A 16,030-nucleotide genomic window follows, 5' to 3' on the forward strand; every position below is an offset into this window, starting at 1 on the left:
CCCTCTTTCCGACCCACGCCGCCAGCTCTCCAGGCCTATTAAAAGCCTCCCCCCCGTCTTCCCTCGGTCGTTTCTCTATCGGCGTGAGGAGGATTAAAGTACAGAAAACCCAACCCTCGTTGCCCTTCCCATCATGGCGGCGCGGCGGCTCCCCTCACGCCGTGCGTCCTCCCTTCCCCCCTCCCCTCCGGCCTGCTGCTGCTCCTGCCACCACCGCCCGACTCGAGTGCCGCCCGAGCTAGGCCCGTTCTGAGGCGCCCGCCTTCCCGGCTTTATTTCCCCCCCTTTTGCTCCCGCCATCGCGGCGGCGGCGGCTCCTCAGCCGTGAGGTGGCGAGGCCTCCTCTCAGCCTAGGCCGCGCCTGTTTCCCCTCAGCCGAGCCCGAGGAGGGGCGCGCGCCCGCTCCCCTCCTTCCCTCGCTCCCGCGTGTGCGGGTCTCCCGCGCCCAGTCGCAGCAGCCTCCTCCTCCGCCGCCGCCGCCCTCCTCCTCCTGCCTTCCTGCCTGCCTGGCTTCTCCTTCTTCCTCCACGGCGCAGGCCCGCCGCAGCGCAGCCGCTCTGAGGTGAGTGTCCTACCGCGCAATCTCCCAGCAGCTCCTCACTCGCCTCGCGCCAGACCCGGCGCAGCCGCAGCAACGCGGGGGCCCCGCACCTCCTCGCCCTCCGCCTCCTCCTCCTCCTCCTCTTCCCCAGAAGAAGAAGAAGAAGAAGAAGGGGAAAAGGGCCGCGAGCCGCCCCCGCCGACCGGGCGCGCGCGCCCTCCGACCCCCCCTCACGAACACCCCCCCCTCACACCGGGGCCGCCGCCGCCGCCGCCCCCTCTTGCCCCCGCGGGCCGAGGCCTGACTAGGCCCCGAGGAGCCTCTGAGGGGAAGGAGGGAGACTTAGGCCGGCCGTGAGGGGGGCGGGTTCCCTTTAAAAAATAGGAGGTTATTTTGACCCTCTTTATGAGGGGGGGGGAGAGGAAGAAGAGACCCTAACTCGGGGGGGTGGGGAGGAGGGCTGTGTTGTTGTTGTTATTAATTGCACTTATTTTATTTCCCGCCCTCTTTTCGCGCTAGGCCGCGACTCCTGGGATAGATTTGTACGGCTACTTGATATTCCACCCCCCCCCCTTTTTTCTCTTAATCCTGGGCGCGGGAGGGAAAGGGAGGCGCGCGCCTTTTTTCGGGGAACCCCCCTCCTCATACACAGACTCAGGGCAGTGTCAAGATGGGGGGTCTTCCTATTTTTCTTTCCAACCCCCCCCCCCCCAATCTGCTTTCTTTCCAAATCCTCCTTGATTTTGGACTTTGAGATGGGGCGGCCTCCTGATGAAATCCAGGATAATTGCAAGCAGCCAAGAACAACCTCACCCTGCTCTTTCCCCCTTAAATAGGAACCCCCTTTTTTGTCCACCTCCCCATTTTGAGAAAGCGGGGGCATAAGGTACTGGTTGGAAAGCAGTAACTTTGAAGGATTTGCCTGCCCCCCACCCCTTATTTTTTTCTTTCTTTCTTTACTGGAGGCCAGAGACTTTTTTTAAAAAAAGATTTTCCGTCTTCTTGCACAAAGGGGATTTTTAAAGTTGAAAGGTGGGGCAAACTTACCCTAAATAAATACATTTAATCTGTTGATAAGAAGGGAGGCAGTCACCAGGTGTTTTTTGTGGTGGTGGTGGGGGCATAGGCGCCCAGCCTAATCTCTATTGTTGGGATTCCTAACAGAAGTGCAAACTTCTGTCTCAAGTTGATTTCCCCCCACTGACTGCTCTTGATCCCCCAGTCATTGAGAACGGTGGGCCCTTGCATGCTCTGTAAGAGAAAGAATGTTTACCACTGAGAATTTGACAATTGGACGGTGTATAAATTCTGTTAAATAAATATATTTCTCCTGGGTTCTGGTTATATGCAGACTCGCATCTTTTTAATGTTTAAATTGCACCCACCCCAATCCTTTTGGATAGTGCAGAAGGAGACCATAGTGCAGGTGCCTAACCTTTTCCCACAGTCTTTACCTGTCCCTAAATTGGTGTGTGTGCTTTTACCCCTTGACTGGTTGGCATGGAAGGAAGAGTCCCTCTTTGCCTCAAGAAATGCAGGGTGCTCCGTCCAGGGTGAGGATCCCTGCAAGAGAGCAAATCTGTATTCTTAGACAGGGAGGAGATGGGATTCTTTAGACAGCTCTCGTTCCTGGAAATGGGTGGATTAAGGCTTGGAAGTCTTTGCAGCTCTGGTAGGGAATGCTAGAAAGCTCGTGGCTCATTGGCTGTGCTAAGGAAGCTGTAGCGAAACTATCATTGCTCAACTTGCTGCTGTAGCTTCCCCAAAAAAGCAGGGTGGGGGAGGGAGAACCTGTGGCCCTCCAGTTGTTGGACTACAACTCCCATCATCCCTGACCCATTGACCATGCTGGCTGAGAGTTGGAGGGCCAAAATCTAGAGGGACACAGGTTCCCCATCTCTACCAAAATTGTTGCCCAATTCCCTTCCCTATTAGGACCCAGAAAAAGGCAGATATCTCACTGGTTCTTTCAATAGGTTCAGGGACTAGCACAGCCTTAAGCACCCTGCAGTTTAGGATCTGGGCCACAGCGTTGGAGAGACCTTTAGTTTGTGCATTTAGTGTCTTGCAAGTGCCTTTCAAAAAGGAGTGCTCCATTCCTATCCTAGATTTCCTTCCTTCCTTCCTTGTTCTTTCCAAGATGTTTGATGTGTGAAGGGGCCGTTGGGTTTTTACCCCCACATTAGCTATGTCTCGGAAGCAGGTGATGTACGAAGAGGTAGAAGTTTTGTATACTAACCCTCTTCCCAAACTGTGTTGGGAGGAATGAGCCAAGGCTCAAAAGTTGCTGTAGCAGAGGAGCTGCTTGTCAGGGGAAGTGGCAGATTGCCTATCCTTTGCATATCAATAGAAACTGGGTGTGGTGGAGTTCCTTTTATCTAATGCAGGCTAGGCTTTGAACTGTGCAGAGCTGCAAGGGCACTGGAGGAGAGAGAGAGGGAATGGCTTCTTCCCCAGACCTATGGTTATGTGGGAGTGGTTTGAATAGAACTTGGTGCATTTAACACAACTTGGAGAAGACGTGTATGGCGGAAGCTGTAGGGCAATTTGTTTGAAAGTTAACCTCTGTGTACCAATTTTTCTGGTGTTGTACTGGAGGCCAGAGACATGTGCAGATACAGGACTTCTGTTTCAGTGTATCTGAAGAAGTTTGCATGCACACGAAAGCTTATACCCAGAACAAACTTAGTTGGTCTCTTAAGATGCTACTGGACAAAATTTTTATTTATTTATTTATTTTATTTCAACTGCATCAGACCAACACTTCTACCTACCTGAATCTAGATACAGGATATGTAAGATAGTTTGGTTAACATTGCATTTTGTCTGGCATAACTTGCAGTGTTAGAAACTCAGATATATAATCTAATTTGCCCAATGGCACCTTAAACCTGGGTTACGGTTGCCACAATGGGTGCCCTTTTCCCCCCCAGTGAATTTTTTTAAAAACACATATTATTGATTTCATTTCTATACTATTTTATTTTTATATTTATATTTTAAAGAACAGCTCTCAAAGTGGTTTGCAACATTTTAAAACATCAAATAAAACAATCCAGAGTAAAACAAATTAAAGCTTCAAGGAAAATATTTCAGATCTTTCTCTAAGTGACATTTTGCTTTCCCCAGTCACCAGCCTGGCATTCAGAGATCCCCACATAGTCATCGTAGGACCCGTGTCAGTCACAAAACACACATGGTGCCTGACTAATTTCTGTCATTGGGCATAAGATATTGGGAGGGACACCAGCACTAGCCCTCTACACCAGAAGAGAGAAGCTGGGTCAGTTGCTTGTAGCTGTGACTTCGTACAGTGCATCAAGGTGCAAATAATTTTTATCCTTGTTAGAATTGCAGCCTCCCCACAGTTTTTATGCAAGAGGGAAACAGTGGCAGTAAAACTGGTTTTTAAATAGTTTTCTTTGATATGCAGAGGACCCTTGGAAAGTGTTATCTGGAACCAGGAAAATTCATCTTCTATTATCCCACAAGGATAATTTCTCCCTGGGCTTTTTTCTTTCTTTCCTGAAAATGTCAACATTTGTTTTGCTGCATTCATGTTTCAAAGCGGAGTGGAGCTTCTGTGTCTGCAGTCTCCACTTCTCTTTAGGCTTGCTTCAGACAAGACTCATTTCCTACAAGGAAGTAACTGAAACCGCTTCTTTAAATTGGCTCATGCAGTATGATTGTAAGCATTTTGCCTGAAAGCAAGTCTCGCTGCTACTTACTGCCTCGATCCGCACACATGATCCTCCTACACAGGATGCTTTCACATATCCTTGCTATCATTCAGTTCTTTGCCAAAAAAATTCCCGCCTCACCTAAAACGTGTAGATAAAATTTCTGCAAGAAGGAAAGAGGTGTGTGCGTGCAATACACATACAGTGGTACCTCGGGATGCGGACGGGATCCGTTCCAGAGCCCCGTTTGCATCCAGAAGCAAATGTAACTAGCGACGGCGCTTCTGCGTACGCGCGCATCGCTTTTTGCCGCTTCTGCACATGCGTGTGACTGCATTTTGAGCGTCTGCGCATGCGTGAGCGGCGAAACCCGGAAGTAGCGAACTCCCTTACTTCCGGGTTGCCGTGGAGCGTAACTTGAACACGCTCAACATGAAGCATCTTCAACCCAAGGTATGACTGTGCATGGTTAATGTACATAACTTAAAGCAAATGTTTTTGACACACAAAGTGAATCTTGTGTCAGTAGAGATACAGGCTGGATCTAGACCAGGGGTCAGCAAACTTTTTCAGCAGGGGGCCGGTCCACTGTCCCTCAGACCTTGTGGGGGACCGGACTATATTTTGGGGAAAAAATTGAATGAATTCCTATGCCCCACAAATAACCCAGCGATGCATTTTAAATAAAAGAACACATTCTACTCATGTAAAAACACACTGATTCCTGGACCGTCCGCAGGCCGGATTGAGAAGGCGATTGGGCCAGATTTGGCCCCCAGGCCTTAGTTTGCTGACCCCTGATCTAAACACACCGAAGAAAACAGGTAGAGAAAAAACAGGACTCCATATCTCCATCTGATGGCACAATGTCACATTGCATATACAATGCATTTGTTGTTAAGTTGTTTAGTTGTGTTTGATAAATCACTTTTTCTTTACTAGTCTAGCTGAGTTCACTGTGATTTATAGACTGTTACAGTGTTGGGCCAGAGCAAGAGAAACACATTCAGATCCCCTGAACACTCAAGGTTCAGATCAGACAAAAGAAGTCACTCGCACAGCACATAGATATTGGGAAGGAGACAGACCATAAGCCTGTGTTTGCATATAATACTAAGCCAAACTATAGTTTGGGTCCACGTAGAGCATCAGGAACAGCAGAGGAGTGAAGTGGCCGCGATTTTTCATCTTGGACAGATATCGGCACACGTATTCATTCTTGCTAAACTTCAGTTTTGACTTAACTTAGTTATAGATGAACCAGACCGCAGTCTCAGGTCAATCCGCTTCACGGAAATGCTCTGAGCTTGGCAGTAGGATGAAAACAGAAATGTAGCCTAAGAAAAATAATCAGAATTTAATGGAAGTATCTTCCCACACTAGAATTCCAATTAATGTTTTGTGATAAAAGCAAGAGTCTTCTAGTAGCACAGTCATACCTCTGGTTGCGTTTGCTTCATGTTGTGGATTTTTGGGTTGCGAATGCAGGAAGTGTATACCTGCAGGTTTCACTGCATGCGCAGAAGCGATCTGCGCGTTTTGTGCATGCACAGAAGCGCTCTTTCGCGCACGCGCAGTAGTGTCACTCTACTTACGGTCTTTTTGGGGTGCAAATGGCACCCCAAAACGGATCACGTTCGTAAGTAGAGGTACCACTATAGCAAATAAGGATGCTGGTGGGATAAAAATTAGTTACGTTTATTGTTCATAATTCTGTTATATTGGGTGGGGGGAAGAAATACTTAACAGTACAAATCAAAGGGTTGCTTACCTGATTTCACCATAGCATTGAGAGTGTTGTAATAAGCAGGCCCTGCTTCCAGAAAACGGAGATAATTTCTTTCCATGGTCTTAATCTTTAAATCTCTTTGGCTGCTTCTGTCTTCTGTTATGGTCTATATCATTCAGTGTGTTAGCTAGAGGGGCTGTACTTTTGCTTTTAACTTTTGTCTTACTGTTGCTCCACCCACCCGTAATACTTTTGTCATACTCTTGTTTCCAGTGGCATTGGGGCACCGGTCTCCCAAGCCTGGGTGTGGTGTTCCAGCATAGCATTTTAAACTCTCACCCTTGCACCATCACAAATACGAGGCTGGCAGAGGACAGGGCACGACGACCCCAAATCAGCAAGCTGCACACGTAAAAGAATCTGTGAACGGAACAGAATTCTGGGGTTACTTTGGCCCCCAAGTCTGCCGTGGATTCCTGAACTTGCACATGAAGGCGTATGATTCATAGTCTGACCACTGGTTTATTTAGCCCAGGATTTTCTACTGTGGCAGCAGCGCTCAAGGGTCTTAGGCAGAGATCTTTGCCAACAGATATTTTAAAATGAGACCTTCCACCACTAAGCTTTGTCCGACTGCTAACATAGGCCATGACAGCTTGTCACATACTTGGTCTGATTCCACATGCTTTCCCCACTAATGAGTTTTAGGCATAGTTTTGGGCCTACTGGCTGAGTAATGTCCAGGTGCAGTGTGTGTGCTTTTTACTTGCTTGCTATGATGCCATGTTGCTCTCTAGCTTAGAGTAGAGGGGTACAGACATCCTCCATAGATGTGTTGAGTTTCCAAGGGTTCAGTAGGTTCACCCCACCCCCAGTATGTGGCTAAGGACCTACAGGCTAGCCTTGTGTGTGTGTCTATTCAAGGGTTAGTACACATTTATACATATTTTACACACACACACACACAAATTTTCATTAAGTTTTTGAAGAAAAAAATTATAAAACAAAACGATGGGTTCCATCTTTAAGATTAAATTTACTGTATCTTTTACCATTATCTATCTATTCTATAACTATAATTTACCATTAAAAAATTCCACATTATGAGTGTCTTTACATCCCTGCCAAAGATTTTAACTTTCTACAGTGGTCTTTTAAGTAAATTACAAATTTACTCTAGTCTTTAGAAAATACCTGGTTTCGGATCTTCCCCATCAGTTTTGCCATTTCCACATACTCCATTAGTTTCATCTGCCATTCTTTTGTTGGTACTTCTTCCTTCCTTCCACTTCTGGGCTAGTAGCATTCCTGCTGCTGTTGTTGCATACATAAAAAGTCTTTTCTCTTGGGAACTCTTCACCTATAATACCTAGTAAAAAGGCTTCTGGTTTTTTGACAAATGTATTTTTAAACATTTTCTTTAAATATATATATATTTCGAGCCTTTACCAATGTACGAGTCACCACTGAGTTCAGTGAGGTTTCATACGATTGCAGCCTAAGTTCATTCCCACTTTACGTCTTAAGCAGTCATTGTTGCAACCCCTTAAGAGTCACAGCTCCTTATGGTCTTGTCACCAACATAATGCTAAGGACCCATCTGTCAATGCAAGGATTTATGCTTTTGCAACAGAACTTCTCCCTCCCTCATCCCCTAAATCTGCTCTGGGTTCCCCCCCCCACCCCCACCCCCCGAGCAGATTTGAGGAGGGCAGGGGCAGGACAACTGGATTGCACAACTGGAAATCCTTGAGGAGTGGTTACTTAGCACTACTTTGAATATAACCCTGAACATGTAAAGGAGCTATGAATCTGGAAGAGCTGGGCTACTCTTTTGCACTGTGACTGACAGAGAGGCTCCCTGTCACAGTGCAAATTCATGAAATCTGTGAAAGACTTAACAAATCTTGTGTCCAGGTGCCCCGACTTTGTGGCACGCTCTGTCCCAAGAGACTAGGGCCCTGCGGGACTTGACATCTTTCCACAGGGCCTGCAAGATGGAGCTGTTCCGCCTGGCCTTTGGTTTGGACTCAGTCTGACCCTTATATTTCCTTCCCCTTATGGTTTTGATCTATGGGCTACTTTTAAAATGGGGCTGCATTTTAAATTTCATTTTAACCTGCATTTTAAATTGTGTTTTTTCCCCTATTATGTTTTTACTGTAATTTTACTGGTGTTAGCTGCCCTGAGCCCGGCTCTGGCTGGGGAGGGTGGGGTATAAATAAAAATTACTATTTTTATTATTATGTGTAAGAACCATAAATGTCATAGAGAAGTTCTGTCTGACAATGATGTCTGACAACTACTTCCATGTCCAAGTACAGATCATCTGTCTTTGCCTTGTGTTCAACTGGAAACAGCCTGAGCCCAACGCCTCTCAGGATCATCAATCTCCATTTCACCCTTCCTGGGTTCTGGCTATGGTATCATCCTTATAAGAGATGAGATCAGATAGCAAAGAAGCGGACAGATTTCAGGGCCTCCTCAGTGCTGGCCCCTGTACTCTGGAAGCGTGTTAGCAAGAAGATAAACCACAACCTGCTCCTGTTTATTTTTGGAGGAGGAATTAATGGAAGGCAGTTCTTTTTTCTTGAGCCTTTGGTTGGGCTCTCTTTAGCCTTCCCAGCTGCACTTCCTGGGATCAGTCCCACTTGCTACAGAAACCTCTTCCTTGCAATGTCAGAGATCAGCGCCTGATAAAGGACGGCAGGGTGTTTGTGTGTGTTGGGGCTCCTTTCACCCAGTGCCCTGCTCTGTCAGCGTTCGTCGCTTGTTCAGCTGGTACATGCAAGTACATATTATGCGGCTGCCTTTCTCTTTGAGGGGTGACAATTGTTTTAAATTGCACGGCTGCCCTGTATCAAGACCTGTCTTCAGGCAAGCAGCTCAGAGCGCTTGCTAATGAGAATTTTCTCCAGTGCCAAAATCCAACAGCCATTTTGCTGTTAACTTACTTAAAACAAAGAGCTGCTTTGTATTCCCCTCTCCTTTTTGCTAGCAGCCCAGACTGTTTTTTCTTCTTTTTCAAGGCTGTGATTATCGTCTTTTAAAATATGCTGCTAGCAGGGACTCTGCTTTGAAAATGTCAGTCCTGTAGGTGTGATATTTTGGGGAGAGGTTTCTAGGCAGGCAGTGCACACAGAAGGGACCATTGCCCCAATCCTGGTTACTGGTTTGTTTGTTTTCACACAGCCCCCAATCAGCTACTGGCTATGAATATTTCCATATCACATAGCTGACATATGAAGGTGAGAGAAACACTTCAGCTCAAAAGTAACATTTGCATGACTGGTTAAAATAGGATATTGGGCCATCTTGACTTTGGTAGAGATTGTTGCTTTCCAAAGTGGGTGGACTTGGAATCAAGGCATGGGTGGGCTTAGAATAATGCTTGAAGTTTATACTGGCTGCAAATTTACCGCCTCAAGTCTGCTGTTTTCCAAAACCTGCAGATCTTGACTGCTGAAAGAGGAGAACTGTCGGACCTTTTGGGCCGGGGGTACGTTGTATACATTTTTATATAATGATTTACTGTCAGAAAGTTTTCCCTGATGTTGAGTGGGAATCCCCTTTCTTGTATCTTGAAGCCAAGGGTTCGAGTGCTACTCTCCAGAGCACTCCGTGCTCTCTGGTCTAAAAGCAGTCTGGAGGGACCTTCAATGTGTACCACACCTCTTTCCAAATGGCCAGTTCTTGCATTTTCACATGTTATCTGTCAACGTCTACCAACACCTCTCCTAGCTGAAGTAGAAGCCTCTTGGTTCAGGCTATCCTTGCCCACAAACTTGATCTCAGCCACCTTCTGAGCAGGTGCTTCCCATGACAGTTCTTCTCTGGAATCAAGAGCACAGCTTGGCAGCCTCCAGTTATACTGCCACAACCTTCAGCCAAACACTCGTCCGACAAGCGGCAATTGCGCTTTACTATTATTTATTGAATTTATATGCCGCCTTATACCCGGAGGTCTCGGGGCAGTTCACAGAAAAGATCAACATAAAAACCACATGAATTCATCAGTGGAAGTAGTCTTTGGGGAATAAATGGAGCAGGATATGGAAGAGACTTGGAACATTAGATCATGGCACTCTTAATCTCAGAGTCCCACGTTGGGCAAAAGTTTCCTGCTTTGCAGGCAGTTGGACTAGATGACTTTTGTGGTCCCTTCCAACTCATTATGATTCCATGATTAACTTGAAAACTTTAAGGGGTGCTACTGAATTGTTTGGAGGATGCCTGCCACAGTGAGCAGAGCAGAACTCTTTGGCCTCTCTCCATAGCTAGACAAACCCAAATCCTTGCCTCAGTTATTGCCCAATTCACTCAGTTATCATGCAGTGCAAAATCTAGAGAATTTGGCTTTCGGAGAGGCACATCCGCCTGTCCTTTCCACACCACAGAGTGAACTGTATGGCTCCACAGAGGCCTTCAAGAGTCCTCCATATGAACCATCTCCAGCCTCCCTCGATTGAGCATTCATGCGCACATGCACAGCACCTTTGGAGTCTGAGGCCTCTGCAGCAGTCGTCTGCTTCCCCTACCCAAGTAATGAAAAATGCTGTAAAAGGGTTTGAAGCCTGCAGGGCTTGGAACACGCCCACCCCACCCTACCCCCCGCCTTCGCAAGCACTAGAGTTCTTGGGGAATTAAGGATATGGTACCCGTATTTCGGGGACGCAGATGGCGCTGTGGGTTAAACCACAGACTTGTTGGTCAGAAGGTCGGCGGTTCGAATCCCTGCGACAGGGTGAGCTCCCGTTGCTCGGTCCCTGCTCCTGCCAACCTAGCAGTTCGAAAGCACGTCAAAGTGGAAGTAGATAAATAGGTACCGCTCCGGCGGGAAGGTAAACGGCGTTTCCGTGCACTGCTCTGGTTCTCCAGAAGCGGTTTAGTCGTGCTGGCCACATGACCCGGAAGCTGTATGCCGGCTCCCTCGGCCAATAAAGCGAGATGAGCGCCGCAACCCCAGAGTCGGTCACGACTGGACCTAATGGTCAGGGGTCCCTTTACCTTTAACCCATATTTCAGAACAACCCAAATTCTGTTCGAATGTCTGGTTAAACAAATGGAGTTGCATCCAGACACTGAGCCTGGGGAGTTCTACTTAAAAAAGGGACTTTCCTTTCCTCTCCAAGGGCACCCTCAAAATCTTCTCCAGAAAGTCCTCCAAACTTCTGGAGAAGATGTTGGGCAGAGGGGCTTCAGGGGAGAGGAGAGGGGAGAGTTGCACAAACAGATGTCTGGAGTCAGCATCAGATGGTACCCACAGGTTTGGTTGAAGTTTTTCTGGACCACACCAGAGCATGGGCCCATCCATCTCTCATATTGTCCACCCAATGTTAGGTTCTCAAGCATTTTAAGCTATGCGCACAGCTCGATGGACACAAAAGCTGTATTTCCGCATTATGTTTTCACTAAATTTTATCAGTTTAAGAACAGGTAATTTTTAGCACCTGCGTTTTCTACCCACACAGCCTTGTAACATAAGCTTCTAGTTATGTAACCCCATCAGTAATCTTACCAAACTTGCTGGTACTAATTGGTGACTGAAGGCTAATTAGCCTTCGTTATTACAAAGAAAATGGATTGTTAGCTTTTAGCGTTCTGTGATTCTTTTTATACAGTGCAACTGCAGTGTTTTGTGTGTGTTTCATATATTTATTATATAAAAAAACTTGGCAAAGCAGCATCTTAGAAAACGGACATGGAACCAAGACAAAGGATACAAAGGCCCATTTCCCATTCCACCCCCACATCTGCTCTCCGTTCTGAAGTATTCTTAGAAATCTCGTTCTGTGTTTGTGGTTGCTTTCTGTTGCTAGGGATCATTGGGAAAGGGACTGAAAATAAAAACTGTCAGTATTATAATGCCATAATACAAACCTATTGGGCAACTGCAGTTGGAATATTGTGTATAGTTCTAATAGCCACAACTTAAAAAGGACATTGCAGTGTTGGAGAAGGTTCAGAAAAGGGTAACCGAAAATGATCAAGGAGATGGAGTAGTTCCTCCATGAAGAAAGAGTGGACATGATAGAAATTCATTAAAATTGTGCTATGGCACAGAGCAGGCTTCCTCAAACTCAGCCCTCCAGATGTTTTTGGCCTACAACTCCCATGATCCCTAGCTAGCAGGACCAGTGGTCAGGGATTAAGGGAACTGTAGTCTCAAAACTACGGGTGGCGCTGTGGGTAAAACCTCAGCGCCTAGGACTTGCCGATCGCATGGTCGGCGGTTCGAATCCCCTCGGCGGGGTGCGCTCCCGTCATTCGGTCCCAGCGCCTGCCAACCTAGCAGTTCGAAAGCACCCCCGGGTGCAAGTAGATAAATAGGGACCGCTTACTAGCGGGAAGGTAAACGGCGTTCCGTGTGCTGCGCTGGCTCGCCAGAGCAGCTTTGTCACGCTGGCCACGTGACCCGGAAGTGTCTGCGGACAGCGCTGGCTCCCGGCCTATAGAGTGAGATGAGCGCACAACCCTAGAGTCTGGCAAGACTGGCCCCCTGTACGGGCAGGGGTACCTTTACCTTTACCTTTTAGTCTCAAAACATCTGGAGGGCCGAGTTTGAGGAAGCCTGGCATAGAGAATGCAGAGAAGTCTTTCTCCCTCTTTTGCAATACATTATTATTATTATTATTATTATTATTATTATTATTATTTATTTATTTATTATTTATACCCTGCCCATCTGGCTGTGTTTCCCCAGCCACTCTGGGCGGCTTCCAACAGAACACCAAAATACAATAACCTATTAAACATTAAAAGCTTCCCTAAACAGGGCTGCCTTCAGATGTCTTCTAAAAGTCTGGTGGTAGTTGTTTTCTTTGACATCTGGTGGGAGGGCGTTCCACAGGGAGGGCGCCACTACCGAGAAGGCCCTCTGCCTGGTTCCCTATAACCTTCAGATATACTGGACCGAGGCCGTTTATGGCTTTCAAGGTCAGCACCAACACTTTGAATTGTGCTCAGAAACGTACTGGGAGCCAATGTAAGTCTTTCAAGACCGGTGTTATATGGTCTCGGCGGCTGCTCCCAGTCACCAGTCTAGCTGCTGCATTCTGGATTAGTTGTAGTTTCCGGGTCACCTTCAAAGGTAGAGCGCATTGCAGTAGTCCAAGCGGGAGATAACTAGAGCATGCACCACTCTGAACTTGTGGATATCCAACGAAGCTGAGTTGGTTCAGGACAGAAAAAAAGAAGGTATTTCTTCACGCTGCACATAGTTGAACTATGGAACTCCCTCCCACAAGAGACAGTCATGGCAACTGACTTGGACAATTTTAAAAGAGGATTAGACAAATTAATGGAGGAGATGACTCCAGTGGCTGCTAGCTATGAAGGCTCTGCTCTGCTTCCAAAGTTAGGAGGCAGCAATGATTCCAAATATCGGCTGCAAGAAATCACAGGAGGAGAAGAGTTGATCTTGCGCTCAAATCCTGCTTGTGGGTTTCCCACAGGGATCTGGTTGGCCACTGTGAGAACAGGATTCTGGGCATGACTGGCTGCTGGCCTGATCCAGCAGGCTTTTCTTATGTTCTTACATTAATAAAGCGATGGAAGGAGTGGGGATGTCCTGCAAGCAATTACAGTGGACGCTCCGGTTGCGAACGTGATCCATGCGGGATGCATGTCCGCAACCAGCAGCGCTCGCAACCTGCGTCTGTGCACGTGCGGGTTGCGATTCGGCGCTTCTGCACATGTGCAAAGCGTGATTTAGCGCTTCTGCACATGTGCAAAGCGCGATTTAGCGCTTCTGTGCATGTGCGACCGCCAAAACCTGGAAGTAACCCGTTCCGGTACTTCCGGGTTTCGGTGGTCTGTAACCCGAAAAAATGCAACCTGAAGCGGCTGTAACCCGAGGTATGACTGCATTAGTTCAGACCTCTGGTGAGACTGATCTTCCTTCTCCTGGCACTACGGAGGGGCGGGTGGTAGAGAAAGTGAAGTGGCCCACTTGGCTCTGGCCTAACTCACTGCCAGCATTCAGTCCCCAACAGATTGCCCCTGAAGGATCATGCCTGGTTTGTACATCCGATGAGCCACGCTGCCTCTGTTATAACGGTGAATAATCAGGGCACAACCCAATGCTTTAAGGTGCATTAGCGACCTTCACACCACATGTATAACATGAAACCTGACTGCTTGGGAAAGGAAACGCATGAATACTGAATGAGGCCTTCATCCTGTTCTTTAGGATTTTAAGTTACAGTGCCGTTTTAACTTCGGGTTTTAGATTACGCCCCTGAAGAGGGGTTGCTCTGATGTCTGAAAGAGGAGCCGTTCCTTGTCTTTTAATTATAAATCCAGTATATCTGAAGGAGCGTCTCCACCCCCATCGTTCTGCCCAGACACTGAGGTCCAGCTCCAAGGGCCTTCTGGCGGTTCCCTCCCTGCGAGAAGCCAAGTTACAGGGAACCAGGCAGAGGGCCTTCTCGGCGGTGGCACCTGCCCTGTGGAACGCCCTCCCACCAGATGTCAAAGAGAACAACAACTACCAAACTTTTAGAAGACATCTGAAGGCAGCCCTGTTCAGGGAAGCTTTTCATGTTTGATGCATTACTGTATTTTAATATTTTGTTGGAAGCCGCCCAGAGTGGCTGGGGTGGCCCAGCCAGATGGGCGGGGTATATTTATTTATTTACAGTCTCCTTCGGGAGGTTGTGGACTCTCCTTCCTTGGAGGCTGGATAGCCCTCTGTCATGGATGCTTTAGTTGAGATTCCTGCATTGCAAGGGATTAGAATAGATGACCCACGGGGTCCCTTCCAACTCTACAATTCTATGATTCTATGAATAGGGGGAGGGAATATATATAAAAAATAAAAATATTGTCCAGTAGCACCTTAGAGACCAACTAAGTTTGTTCTTGGTATGCACACGAAAGCTCATACCAAGAACAAACTTAGTTGGTCTCTAAGGTGCTACAGGACAATTTTATTTTTATTTTATTTTTATTTTTTATTTCTACTTTGTCAGACCAGCACGGCTACCTACCTGAATCTAGGGGGAGGGAGACAGTCACATCAGGGGCCACGCTCAGCCAGTGACACCTGAGACGCGTCAGCCTGCGTGTTTTGTCACTAGCCAGTCAGGTCGCAATGCAGGTTTAGCAGTCATAAGAACATAAGAAAAGCTTGACTGCTGGATCAGACCAAAGGCCCACCCAGCCCTGTACTTACAGTGCCCCTGGGGCTCCCACAAGCAGGTCCTGAGCACACCAGTGCTTTTCCCACCTGTGATTCCACCTCTTCAAGATCCCCTCCTGTTCTAGGTTCTGATCTTTGAGATAAGTGTCAGGAATGGATATTTCAGACTTCACTTTTTCTTCCTCCGCCTGATTTCTCTCCCCTCCTGTATCTCCTTTCCTCTAGCAGTAGCTACCGATGGAGGAACACACAGTGACGCAGACGGAGCACATGGCCACCATCGAGGCCCACGCCGTGGCCCAACAGGTGCAGCAGGTCCACGTGGCCACGTACACGGAGCACAGCATGCTCAGCGCGGACGAAGACTCGCCCTCTTCCCCTGAGGACACTTCCTACGATGACTCGGACATCCTCAACTCCACGGCTACTGATGAGGTGACCGCCCACCTGGCTGCTGCAGGTACATTGCTGGCGCCCTATCCTGTTTCCCCCCACTGTTTTCCTGTTTTCCTGCATAGCATTTCTTCCTCCCTTTCACATCGAGACTTGACTAGGCTGTGCAGAGTTGGCCACAGGTGCCCAAGGAAGAGGCCCAAAATTCTTAGGGGATCCCAAATGTTAGAATTGATACCCATAGTTGTTGTTTTTTATTTTGGTGGAAGAAAATACTCGTATAGTCATAACTCATGTTACGCCCGCTTCATGTTGTGTTCTTTCAGGTTGCGACCTGGAAGTACCGGAAAGGGTTACTTCTGGGTATCGCCGTATGCGCAGACGTGCAAAATGACGTCATGTGCAGAAGCAGCAAATCGCAACCCGTGCATGCGCAGATGTGCCGCTGCGGGTTGCGTTCCTTTCATGTTGAGAACGGGCCTCCGGAATGGATCCCGTTTGCAACCAGAGGTATCACTGTACTGAGCACGGAAGCATTTCCTTGG

At 47.6% G+C, this 16,030-nt stretch overlaps 1 protein-coding gene across 5 annotated transcripts in view; it reads left to right on the forward strand.

Moving 5' to 3' along the window:
* Positions 1 to 409: 409 nt before the first annotated feature.
* The window catches only part of NRF1 (nuclear respiratory factor 1), a 73,855-nt gene continuing 58,234 nt past the window's right edge, over positions 410 to 16,030 (forward strand). For 2 of the 5 annotated variants that reach the window (XM_081023050.1, XM_081023052.1), the window contains exons 1-2: positions 428 to 562; positions 15,318 to 15,552. In XM_081023050.1, coding sequence (XP_080879176.1) covers positions 15,330 to 15,552 — 223 coding nt within the window. In that variant the 5' untranslated portion in view covers positions 428 to 562; positions 15,318 to 15,329. Of the gene's footprint in view, positions 563 to 15,317; positions 15,553 to 16,030 lie in introns of all 5 variants that reach the window. The other 3 variants (XM_081023051.1, XM_081023053.1, XM_081023054.1) reach the window with 3 other exon arrangements.

The sequence above is a fragment of the Podarcis pityusensis genome, assembly GCF_964106645.2.
Source record: "Podarcis pityusensis genome assembly, chromosome: 10".
Lineage (NCBI taxonomy): Eukaryota > Metazoa > Chordata > Lepidosauria > Squamata > Lacertidae > Podarcis > Podarcis pityusensis.